Source organism: Calliphora vicina, chromosome 1 (genome assembly GCF_958450345.1).
Source record: "Calliphora vicina chromosome 1, idCalVici1.1, whole genome shotgun sequence".
NCBI classification, from domain to species: Eukaryota; Metazoa; Arthropoda; class Insecta; order Diptera; family Calliphoridae; genus Calliphora; species Calliphora vicina.
In genome coordinates, this window is record NC_088780.1 from 79,931,649 (window position 1) to 79,945,250 (window position 13,602).

The window sequence follows — 13,602 nt, forward strand, 5'->3', positions numbered from 1 at the left end:
TCGAACAATCGATTTATAGAACCCTACTTATTAGATTCGCCTTGGCTGCCACCAAGGTGCATTTCAAGGCGTATTTAACAAGGTGACAACAGTGGCGAATTGAGTGACGAAAAATATCCGCCCGTATGTCAAACTCTATATATAAAAATAAGTGAATTCGCCTGTATTTATTTCAATTCGCCACTGCTGTCACCTTGCTTAAATTCGCCTAGAACCAAAGTAAATTAATAAAGTAGCGACGGTACTACAACAAATACAACATTTACAAAAACCACAAGCAATTTTGTTTTTGGTTTAAGGTCTGAGCTGTCAAAGTTGCCTGTTGTTGTATTTGCTTTTGGGCTTGTTGTATTTTTCGCCACAACAACCACAAGTGAATTGACAGTTCAGACCAAAGTAAAAAAAATAGTCAGCTGTTCTACTGAGTCTACTTTATTAATTTACTTTGCCTAGAACCAAGGTATATTAATTATAAGGTAATGTCATCGGCGAATTCAGAATACCGAGCGAATTGGTTATATTTTTTTTATATGTAGTTTGACCAAGGTGCATTTAATAAGGTGCCATCGGCAGCACAGCTGATTATAGAAATAGCTCGCACAAATGTCAAACTACATATATAAAAAATATTCGCCCGTACGTCCGTATGTCAAACTCTATATATAAAAAATAAGTGAATTCGCCTGTATTTATTTCAATTCGTCACTGCTGTCACCTTGTTAAATACGCCTTGAGTTTGACATTGTGCCTGCATTTGAAGGCGAATTGGCTGTCAGGGAAAAATGTCAAAAACAGCTCCAAGGCGTATTTAACAAGGTGACAGCAGTGGCGAATTGAAATAAATACAGGCGAATTCACTTATTTTTTATATATAGAGTTTGACATACGGACGTACGGGCGAATATTTTTTATATATGTAGTTTGACATTTGTGCGTGCTATTTCTATAATCAGCTGTGCTGCCGATGGCACCTTATTAAATGCACCTTGAACAGCTCACAAATAAATCAAAGCGAATTTGAAGGCGAATTGGCTGTCAGGGAAAAATGTAAAAAACAGCTCACAAATAAATCAAAGCGAATTTTTGTTAAACAAAAAATGTTTATAAATTTGAATCTGTTCGTAATTTAATTTGATGTTTTTAAAAATAAAACTAATTTCGTGTAGTATTAATATTGGTTTTAAAACATAAACGAATTTAACAGCAAAACAAAGTTTGACATTTACAAAATGTAAACAAAGTTTGACATTGATTCTGCACCACGGCGAAAAATGAACATAGTAGCAAAAAACGATCAGCTGTTCTGATAACACTACCTTATAATTAATATACCTTGCCTAGAACCTTATTATTGTTTTTGAAATGTTATCTGGCATCACTGGTACATAGTTGTTTGTAGGGTTCTATAAGTCGATTGTTCGATGATTCGAATAATCGACTATTTCCTGAAAAAAGTCCAAAAGTCGAAATCGACTTTTTGGTCGGAAAAAAGTCGAACAATCGATTATGATATCTCAAAAGTCGATAAAAGTCGAAAATAGTCGATAAAAGTCGAATAGTCGATAAAAGTCGACTTTTTAGATTGTTTAAAAAAAATATTGCACTGGCATTTTTTGTAGTGTATGCTAATATATGTAAATAATAAATAAATGTTTATAAAATAAAGCTTTTTTCTACACAAAATTCTTACAACATTATTCTAAAGCGCACCATACACTATCAAAATACTCATCAAGCACTATGGTAGTATTAGTGAAAATGTGTTTGTATGTGTGACACCGACAACGCTTGATGGAAAATCAAAAACATTTTGATTTTTAGCATGCTTGATGTCACTTTTTGATAGTGTATGGTGTTTTCTCATCAATCACGAAGTCATTTACAAAAATATTTCAAGGCGTGAGGTTGATGAGCGTGTCGGATGAAGAGAATAATTTTTTATATTACATATTTCACTTATTATTTTTGATTTTTTTCTTTATTCTCAACATGTTCTCGTTATTGCAATTAAAGTTACATCCGATATCGACATTTTTAAATACATTTTAGTGCAAATTAAAATTAAATATAATTCCCGCTATTGGTGTTAACACCACAAAATCAAAAATAAAATGCAGATTGACGAGTCATCAATCAAGTGTACATCAAAGCATCAAATTACACGTACACGAAAGTGACATCAAGCATTTTGATAGTGTATGGTGCCCTTAACTATTATCGCCTTGATAAATTTAATTTTTATTGCTAAACATTACAAAAGGCGCATCAATAAATATTGAAACCATGTATTTTTTACAAGAAATGGTAAAAAGTTGAAAATAGTCGGAAAGTCGAAAAATGTCGATTAACTAAAAAGTAGAAAGTTCGAAAAGTCGACTTTTTAAAAAACGGAAAAAGTCGAAAGGTCGACTTTTTGTTTCAGCTATAGAACCGTACAAGGCGTATTTAACAAGGTGACAACAGTGGCGAATTGAAATAAATACAGGCGAATTCACTTTTTTTTATATATAGAGTTTGACATACGGACGTACGGGCGAATATTTTTTATATATGCAGTTTGACATTTGTGCGAGCTATTTCTATAATCAGCTGTGCTGCCGATGGCACCTTATTAAATGCACCTTGGAACCGTAGTTGCAAGGCGTATTTATTAGATTCGCCTTGCCTAGTTGTTTGGCACTTAAAATGAATTCGCCTTGACTAAAAAAAATTTTAGTTAATTGATAATAGAATTTTTGAAATGCAAGTAATTTTTGGTTACCATTCAAACCATTTGTGCAAAATAGATTGATTTTTATAAATATGAGTCGCAGTCATCTTGTTTAGAAAGTTAAAATGAGCACTAACTTATCATCAATAAATGTACGAATACTTTTTTTTGCGAAAACACGTGAACTGTCTGGACTAAACGAAGTTAATTATCATTTAAGTACTCCAAAAATTGTTGCATTCGATTTATTGCGTGAAATTTGTAGAGACTTCAACTTAGAAGTGATAAGAGACACTTTAATTTTAGCTATTAACGAAAACTACTGTGACGACTTGCAGTCAGAACTGCAATTAAAAGAAGGTGACGAAATTGCTATCATACCTCCGATAAGTGGTGGGTAATATATTTATAACTAAGAAGTGAAGTGATTGTAATAGGCTGTCGACATGAATCATTTAATACTTACTCGAGATGCTTTAAATGTTGGCGACATAAGCAACACAGTATCCGCAGAATCTTGTGGAGCGATATCATTGTTTGTTGGCACGACACGTGATTGTTTTGAGGGAAAGAGGGTAGGAAAACGCTTTATTTTTTTAAATGATTTAACATTTTTACTCAATACGTGCACTGCTTACAGGTGTTGTCTTTAGATTATGAAGCCTATGAACCAATGGCAATGAAACAAATTGAACTTATTTGTGAAGAGCTAAGACGTCGATGGCCAGACATTGTTAATATTGCTATTTGTCATCGTTTGGGTTTAGTAGGTGTTCGAGAAGCCAGTGTCGTGATTGCTATTTCATCGCCACATCGTAAAACATCATTGGACGCAGTCGAAGTTGCAATCGATGAACTTAAGAAACGTGTACCGATATGGAAGAAGGAAATTTACATTGGAGATGAGTCTACATGGAAAGAGAACAAGGAATGTCAGTGGCTAAGAAAAGATTCTACCGAATAGTAGAACAAGTCTTTAAATATTTATCATTAGCTATGTAAATATTACTTTGTTAAGTTTGAATACATTTATATACATACAAACATATATATGTATGTACATATACTACATATTAGTTGTTTACTTGTTATTCATTGAATAATATTCAAGCCCAAATTACCTATAACTTAAAGCCCATGTAGTTTTCTTAGCGAAAGCTATGCTCATATTGTACTCATTAATACGTAATAATTGTAGCCTATATTTTTAGGAAGAAATGAAATCGGCATAAATCAAGATCAGCGAAACCGCTTACATTTTTATAATTTTGTTGGGGTTGATTGATAGCTCTCATAATTAGAAGCGCAAAAATGTTAACATTTTTGCCTGCTCTCTCTTAGTTTAAGAGTTATAGGAATTTAAAGTCAATACATATAATAGACATTTCTCATATATTTGGAAAATAATCTGATCGTTATGGGTATCATTAAATAGTGGCTTCATATGATATATAATATGGTACAGTTCAGGATGCACTAAGTAAGGTGAAAACAACAACACAGCTGATTTTTATTTATCTATTTTCAAAGTGCTTGGGTTTTGTCAAACTGAATTTATTTTGAAAAAATAATAAATTTTATTTTCAAAGAAAAAAAATTTTAAATCAAAAAACATAAATGAAAATGGGAATAAAAATATTTCATATAATGAAATTTCGATAAAGCACTGTTAAACCGTTGTTCTTTTTCAAATATAATTTAAATTTAACGGCCGTTTTTTAGTTAATGTGCAAACATAAAAGCTTTGTGTTTACATTGGTAACGGTTTTGTCTAAGATTATTTATTATTGCTAGATCATTAAAATTCACTTCATTTTTCCTCCAATTAATTGCACTTTCTGATTTAGTACATGATACAATAATTGTAGAAGGTAGAATCACTAGGGAGAGTTTTCAATATTTAGCCCTATAACGTCAAATTTATATTTTTTTCGTATTTTTTTATATTTTCTTTTGTTTGATGTTACAAGAATTGTATAATTGAGAATTTATTTTCTACTGAGTGTACCTTATATTGTTGTATCATGATTTAGTACAAATCTGCCGGATAATATTTCTCTTTTTAAATAGCTTAAGAAAATTTTTTGAAAATTCCTGTTAATAAATGAAATAGGTAATTTATTTATGAAAATAATATTGAATTATCTAAAAGATGCCAAATTAAAATTTGTTTATTTTTTATTTGACAAATTCAATTTTGACAAAACCTATGCATTTGTCAGCAAGAAACATTGTGTTTGTTGTCGAAACGCTCTCACCTTGCTCATTACATCATGTATTTATTAATACATTATAATAGTAACAACAGTTTAATTTCATTTTCTGGAACTAATTAAAAAAACAAAATTAACTCTATGTATTAATGTTCGAAACTTAAGCAAAACATTAATTAAAACATTAATTAAAACATTTCGACAAAAAAAATTAAATTTTGGTTGTTTCTGCACATTTGGTACCAATTATTTAGAAGTGCAGCTATGGCCCGTACACGTTTACGCTTTCGAGCTAAAAATTATTGAACTTTTTAATAATGGAAAATCCCAAATTCTTATACATAGCTAACAAATTGGGTATTAATATATCAATAGTTTCGCGATTAATTAAAAAGTATAAAGCTACTGGAACAATAAAGGAACACAATACCGACGGTCGTCATAGGAAAACTTCACTGCGAACATATATGAAAATATTCCGTTTAATTAAATAAAAACCTCAATATTAGTTCCAGCACTGTGAGAAAACGATCATTGAAAAATAACTTGAGAATATTCATGCCGTCTAAGAAACCCATACTGACGAAGAAACATTTAAAAAAATAGGTTTGTCTAAATGATTGCAACATATTCGTTCATTTTCATTACTTTTATGAAATTTTATATTGGATTTTGCAAAAGCTTACATAAATTGGACTGTGGCAATATGGAAAACAGTTTTATTTAGTGACGAGTTTAACTTTAACTTGTTAAATTCAGATGGAGTAAGCCACGTCCGTATACCGAAGGGAAAGCGATTACATCCACGTTATTGCAATGACACAATAAAGCAGGGTGGTGAAAATGTAATGGTGTGGACCTGCATGTCGGGGAGTGGATTTAGCTATTGTCGAAATATAAATAAAAATGGATCGTTTTGTTTACAGGGACATTTTAGCCAACCACATTCTTCAATAAGTCGAATTGAAAATGCCACATCGATGGGTTTTTCAGCATGATAATGACCCCAAACACTTAAAGTTGGTCAAATGGGATTAAAGTTTTGGATTGGACAGCTCAATCTCCAGGCTTGAATCCATACGAGAACCTTTTCGGCATTTTAGTAATACGATGGACCGGATGAATGGCTTAAAATAAGAGTGAGAATCAATACCATCCACAATACAAACAAATCTTATAGAATTTTCGCTAAAACGATGTTCGGAGGTCATAAGAAACGAAGTCCTGAAAGTTGCTTAAGTTTCGAACAGTAATATATTCATGGCTATTCCTGTTCTCACTTTCACCATTCACCATAGCATAATACAACAATATTTATATTAAATAAAGTTTATAAAATTATATAATTAAGGTTAGAACAATCACGTCTAAACATTTATAATTAGAAATGCTGAAGAAATTACATAATATTGTTGTAATTATGCTTCCAAAAATACGGTGAATGGTGAAAGTGAGAACAGGAATAGCCATGATTGAGTTAATTTTGTTTTTGTCTTATTATTGCTTTTCATGAAATCGAATTAAACTTTTGTCCTTCTTATTAAGGCCGTATTCATAAACAAATTTAAAATTTAAACAACGTTTTAAAATCAATTTTTGTATGGAAATTTTGCTTTAAACATTGTTTAAATTTAAAATATTTTCAAGGAGTTAGTGTAAATTAGTTTTAGAATCCGTGTGGCTTATCATGACTTTCAGGAATCTCTTAATTTACTTTTTCACATATTGATATAATATGATTTTAGCTGGAGGTGGTTGCAGTGACAAATTAAATCTGTTTGACGAAAGAATGTGCGATATTGAAGATTCTCATCCCCTACCAAGTCAGTTGCTTCAAATTTCTGCTTGCGAAGATGAAATAAAAAGACGAATCCAATGTTTTGTAGAAAAGAAACGCGATGAAATTGATTTGTGTAATATTATGGATTTTACTGATGTCAAACGACAAAGTCAAGTTAATTCCCATCAAGATAAGATAACAACTCTACAAGAGCTGGTGAATGATAATCACGAGAATGAAACAACGACTTGTGCTAGAGTAAATAGCTCTGTCGTTAAGCAGGAATATTCGAAATGCCATTTGAAAGGTAATTCTATACAATACTTTTTATTTATTACATTATTTTTTTTTGTTTATTACATAATTTTTTTTATTTTTATTTATTTATTTTCAACAACCTATCCTATTGGCCATAACCATAAATTTATACTAAAAATAGTTTACATAAAACATATGTGTAAATATGTATCAAATAAATTATTTATGAAATAATTATTTATATTATTATAAATAAAACATTAATAGAAAATGATCCAAATTGATATCAGCAACTTGATAAGAAAAACTAGTAGTATATCGTCGCTCGGGAGTTTATGTCCTCCATATGCCATTTTGACAATTTTGAGTTGAGGATGCCACCTAAGGATTTCGACACCAATTTTTTGAAACCTACAATCCGTTTTCGGCTATCTCTTCTCGTTTTTGAGGTAAATCGTGGCCATTTTGCTCTATATCTTCCAAAACAGAACTTTTTTGTGCCACATTTTGCTCTATACGTCATTCAATGGCGTATAGAGCAAAATTACAGTACAAAATCATAAAATTGATTACTGCTGGACATTTTGCTCTACGTGCAATTAATATTCAGCCCAATTATGAAAAAAATCCCCGGGAGATTTTGCCCTTTTCTCATTTCTCCTATTCAAATTCTATGTTAATAAAACTGTTAAAAATAACAAATTTTAATTTTTTATACAAAACAATATTAAATCTTTATTGAATGAATAATTTTATTTAAAATATGACAGGCAAATGTTTCAAAGAGAAATTACAATTAGTATTAATTGTTTTTAAAACAGGTAGATATATTTATAACATTCCCTCACACCTATTTAGTTCTACTCTAGATTTTTTTCTAATTCTTTCTGAACGTTTAAGAGTAAATTGTTGTTGGCGTTTTTCAGATCGGCTTCTTACAAACATCTGTTGACGATCAATAGTTTCCTGAACATTTGTTTTTTTTTTTCTTGGACCAGCACTCATGGGATGACCCCTACTCATACAAAGCACTGTGTTGGAACTAGGAAAATAGGTTATATGAGGGAGGATAGAGGGAGTAGTGTTTGTGGACATTTGATTTGAATTTTCCTATATTCAAAGTGACAGGAAAGACTTCAGGAGGAAGCTTGTTCCACATACGGACAGTACGGCTAAAGAACGAATTTTCCCTGTAATGTGTTGTGCGATCCACTGTCCAGTCGAATTGATGTGCCCTTTCCGAAGAACGTGTGTTGCGTAAAAAACTACGGGTTTCGAGAACAAGTTCCCTAATTTCAGCAGAGTACATACCATTGTAGTATCGGTAGAACAGTGAAACACAACCCACATTCCGACGATGTTCCATTGAGTCAATAGAGCTGGATACCCTACTGTCACTGATAAGCATCTTCGCCCTCTCCTGTACGCGGTCGAGTAACTCCAAAAAAAAATCTTCGAAGCACCGGCCCACACATGAGAGTTGTATTCCATTTTAGGTCGGATATAAGTGGTGTAAATAGAGATCAGATGGAGTGAAGTATTTCTTACACCGTTTTAGAAAACCAAGGCACTTGAATGCTTCTTTCGACACTCGAAAAATGTGTTTTGTCCAGCGGACATCGCACTGAATACTCATGCCTAGAACATCAAGAGCTTCTGATTCCTTAATATTTACACCACCCATAAAAACAGATGGAGCAACATGATCTGTTGTGCGTTTGTGAGTTAACATACAACATTGAGTCTGGTAGGAATCTGTATATTTCCTGTTAAATTATAAGGTTGTACAGTGAGATGTTCATTTCCTGAATTGTTGGGACTATTAGCTGATTCATTATTTGGAATTTGTAAATTATTTTTTGGACGTCTTTGTTCTTGTTGCGTCAACTGGTTATTTGGAATTATTATGTCTAAATCGATGTTTCTGGTCCTTGGAAAAGTAAATTGATTCGAATTTTGATCATCGTTCGATTGTTGATTGTGGTTTGTTACATCCAGTCTATTTTCATTTGATTTCGATGTCTTTTTATTACTCCTTGTAATGTGTCTATTAAATACATGAAATTTCCAATATTATCTTTTACCTCACCCTGTACTCAACATTTATTTCCTGAAAAATTTCTTACGTATTCTTTTTGACCAATATTGAATTTTGAACTTGTATTAATATTATTATGTTTATCTGGAAACATTGCTGTTAAAATTGTTCGTGGTTGACGACCGAGCAATAACTCTGCCGGTGATGTGCCTGAAGTCGGATTTGGAGTTGCTCTGTATGTTGTGAGATATTTATATAAAGCCTGTTCTTGTTTCGGTTCTTCTTGACATATTTTATAAAATGACGATTTAAAATTTGGAACAAAACGCTCTGCTAATCCATTCGAGGCTGGGTGAAACGGTGCAGTTGTTAAATGCTCTATTGAGTTCAGTGTTGTAGCTGAAGATACTTGTTTCACATATGGAAATTTGGAATATGAATCCACAACGGAATATAAGCCACATCTTGTTGAAGAAATGACCAGCAAAATCTATGTGTACTCTTTCCCATGGTTGTGTAGCTTTTGGCCACGATGAAAATTCTTGTTTAGGACTTGAACTATTTTCTTGAGATACAGAACATGACTTTGATATTTTTTCGATGTCTTCATCTATTTTTGGAAACCATATATACCTTCTAGCTAGTTGTTTCATTCTGGTTGCACCCCAGAGACCTTCATGTAACATATTTAAAACTTTGGAGCGGAGTGCCATTGGTATAATGTTAATTAAACAACTAAGTTGTTAATTAAACAACTAAGTCAGTGTTGTAGCTGAAGATACTTGTTTCACATATGGAAATTTGGAATATGAATCCACAACGATAAGCCACATCTTGTTGAAGAAATGACCAGCAAAATCTATGTGTACTCTTTCCCATGGTTGTGTAGCTTCTGGCCACGATGAAAATTCTTGTTTAGGACTTGAACTATTTTCTTGAGATACAGAACATGACTTTGATATTTTTTCGATGTCTTCATCTATTTTTGGAAACCATATATACCTTCTAGCTAGTTGTTTCATTCTGGTTGCACCCCAGAGACCTTCATGTAACATATTTAAAACTTTGGAGCGGAGTGCCATTGGAATAATGTTAATTAAACAACTAAGTTGTTTGGTTGGTTTTTAAAAACTGACTTTATTTTTAAATCTTAAAAATAACTTAAAGCTAGGAATTGCAGCTAATCTGCAATTCAGCATAATCTTATGTCTACATTATTATATGTATATGAATGTGTATGTAGAGCATTCCCACAGCACTGATATTGCGACTATCCACAATAACAAAACTATCATGTTGCTCTGACATACAAACAAATAACAAAGTGTATGGTTGTATGTATACAACCAGACAGTCTGTATATTTGGTTATATGTAACTCCTCTACCCTTTGTTAAAAAATTCGCCTGAATTTAATTTTTTATTCTTCTATTTCATATTTTTTTTAAATTTCTTTTATTTTAGGAGAGGGTTCATTTATATTAATTTTTACTTGATTCTTCTTTCGAATTAAGAAATCAAGTAAATTAATTTAATTACTTGATTCTTCTTTCTTTTGATTATCATTGAAAAACTTATTCCATAGCTTATATTTTTATGTAACTTCAATTCTTTTATTTCTTTTAAGTTGTGGAAACTATTTTTTTTTAATCTCTTAAAGTTTAAAAATGTGTCTTCAGTAAAATTGTATGTATCATTATTATCGTATATAAACTTATCAGATAGATTTTTATTTTTGTTTATAAATACATTAGTTGTGTTCGCGTACTTGATAATTTGTAATAATTTGTACAAATTATCACTGGAAGTTACGGGATTCCGTTCGTTTACTTTTAAAAACTTGTAACGAGAGAGCAAGAGAGTGTTAAAAGTGACAGTTAGTAGATAGAGAACATGATATTTTTTACTGCAAATTTTTTGTCCAGTAAAAAATATCAACATAAAAAATATGTTTAAAAGAAATTGTTGCAAATGTAAACAAAACAAAAAATTGAAAATTAACACAATTTACAAGTCTTGCAAAGAAAAGAAGTAAAATAACACAAAACAAAAGTTTTAAATTGATTTATAATAAAATACAACTTATTTTTACAAATTGTTGTTCGCGTACTTTTTGGATATTTTTTTAGAGTGAGAGTAAATGTATTTTTACGCTCTAAATTAAAGTTACTGGATAATTTTTACTGGAAAGTACGCGAACACACTTATTATAATTTATTTCAATATGTCAATCATAAAAAGACAGTAAATAATTATCATTCAACACGATTTCCCTGTCATAACAATTTTGAATAATTTTTTTATTTACCGCGTTTTTCACAACAACGGTTTCTTCATCAACGACTACAATGCCAATCATTATGTCTCAGTTTGCAATTTAAATATAGAGTACAGCTTGAGCTCCTCTCTAGATATTTTAATGATTTATTTTCCTCGTATTTATATGAGACATTATCAATAATTACAAAATATTCTCTATTTGAATCTATTTATAAAAATTTTGAGTTAGGCATACAGTTTGTCAAAAATATCTTTTCACAGTAAACAAATTTTTAAAATTTTATTTTCATTTAAGAATTCCAAGAATAAATTCATTACATTTTTGTTTTTTTCACACACTCCGTTATTGGACCTCTTACGACTATCTGACTCCACCAACATATTTAAAATTGACAAACGCGTTACAACACCAACAACAAAAATATATGTTTTTTCAATATGAATGGTGTCAAAAAAAATCTTTGCATATTGAGTGAAGAAAACAAAAAATTGGTTAACTACAAGTGACTTTATATTTAAATAAAAATAATGGCAGGAAATCGCATTTCGAAAAAGATTATACTTTTTGTATTTTAATTATTATAAAGGAAAATCTGCAAGTGGAAAATGATTATGGGCTAAGAGTATCACATGAAACACTCCGAAATGTGCTACTAAATCACAAATATTCTTCTGGAATGGCTAGGAAAAAACCCCTGCTCTAAATCAAAAATATTGAGAAACGATTAAGATTTTCTATAGAGCACATTTCACTCCCTCCAGAGTGCTGGGACGACTAAATTTTTTCTGATGAGATAAAAATAATGTTGTACTGTCATGATGGAATCCAAAAAGTTTGGCGAAAACCTCTGACAGCTCTAGAAAACAAAAATTTAATTCCTACAGTTAAGTTTGGAAAGCTTTCAGTTATGGTATGGGGCTGTATATCCAGTAAGGGAGTAGGGGTAATCAGGATTTTGGATAAAATATTGACGAAATAAATTTATCTTTATGTTTTAAAAACCGATTTAACCGCTATCATTCTGAAATTCGGTTTTGTTGACCCGGTAAATTCAAACAAGTTTTAATACAAATATTACTAGACAATGATCCCAAACTAACTAACTATAACTGTACAAAAGTTATTGATACCCCTGCCCGAAGTCCTGATATTAACCATATCGAAAATTTGTGGGTACTTTTGAAGAAAAAAGTGAAGAAAAATATCGCCAAAGAATCAAAACGAATAAATTAAAGAAGAGTGGGACAAAATACCCTTGGAATATGATATCCCTAAGCTAATTAACTCAATGGGCAGCCGTAATTGATGCTCAAGTTGGACACACAATATATTAGCAGCTAAAACCCTGGAAATGTATCACAAACTTAATATATTATCGAATGTGCAAACATTTATTTGACAGTATAAAAATTGATTTTTTTGTCCTTTTTTATTATAAATATGAATGGTTTTATTGAAATTGATTTTTTTTGTTATCTATCTTCTATCTATATATATATATGTATATATATAAAAATGGATGTTTGTATGTGGGTTCCACCGATTTTGATGAAATTTTTAGGGAATCTTCAGAATAGCCTGGCGGGTAACACTGTAAAGTCAGATTTTTGATTTTCTGTCTGTGGGCGGAGGGGCGTGGCATTATCAAGTTTCTACGTTATACCGCTAATACCATCTATATATATAAAAAAATTCTGGACCGATTTTGATGAAATTTTCAGGGAATCTTCAAAATAACCCAGCGGGTAACACTGTAAAGTCAGACTTTTGATATTCGGTCTGTGGGCGGAGAGGTGTGTAAAAATCTAATTTTTACATTATACCGTTAATGCCATTATATATAAAAACAGATGTGTGTATGTATGTTCCATATGGACTCAAAAACGGCTGGACCGATTTTGATAAAATTTTCACGGAATCTTCAGAAAAGCATAGCGGGTAACACTGTAAAGTCATATACATAAATACTTTCTTTTTATTTTCAACGTTCAAACAATGACAATTTTCATTCTAAAAATTAATGATTTGGTGTAAGCGAAAAAGGAATACATTCCAACACATCCAACACAACATGTCCGGTAGTATAGAAGTTCTATTATATTATCAATCGATGATAAACAATTTAGTTTACTCTTGCAAATTAGGTGCATGATTAAAAAATTTCCATATGAAATCTGTTAAAAAAATAATATTTAATAAAAAAATAACGGTTAATAAAAAAATAACGGTTTTATTCAAATAAAATTTGTTTTCGAAAGGGCATCTACGTCTAGAGTAGCAGAAACGGGAAGAGAACGAGAATCACGGCTTCAGCAAATGCGTC

The 13,602-nt window shown here is 31.1% G+C and overlaps 2 protein-coding genes across 2 annotated transcripts in view; both read left to right on the top strand.

Moving 5' to 3' along the window:
* The first annotated feature begins 2,679 nt into the window (after positions 1 to 2,679).
* Positions 2,680 to 3,111, top strand: Mocs2A (Molybdenum cofactor synthesis 2A). Its single transcript, XM_065514996.1, has one exon. It carries the CDS (start codon positions 2,836 to 2,838, stop codon positions 3,109 to 3,111), a length of 276 nt encoding a protein of 91 aa, XP_065371068.1. The 5' UTR covers positions 2,680 to 2,835.
* A 40-nt stretch (positions 3,112 to 3,151) lies between these two features.
* The window catches only part of Mocs2B (Molybdenum cofactor synthesis 2B), a 64,967-nt gene continuing 54,516 nt past the window's right edge, over positions 3,152 to 13,602 (top strand). The window contains exons 1-3 of the mRNA XM_065514994.1: positions 3,152 to 3,285; positions 3,351 to 3,642; positions 6,669 to 7,010. Of these exons, the coding sequence (XP_065371066.1) occupies positions 3,157 to 3,285; positions 3,351 to 3,642; positions 6,669 to 7,010 (763 nt within the window). The 5' untranslated portion in view covers positions 3,152 to 3,156. The remainder of the gene's footprint in view (positions 3,286 to 3,350; positions 3,643 to 6,668; positions 7,011 to 13,602) is intronic.

Bases quoted from the DNA above. Each gene is read 5' to 3' on its own strand.
- Mocs2A (XM_065514996.1), top strand. From the start codon at position 2,836: ATGAGCACTAACTTATCATCAATAAATGTACGAATACTTTTTTTTGCG.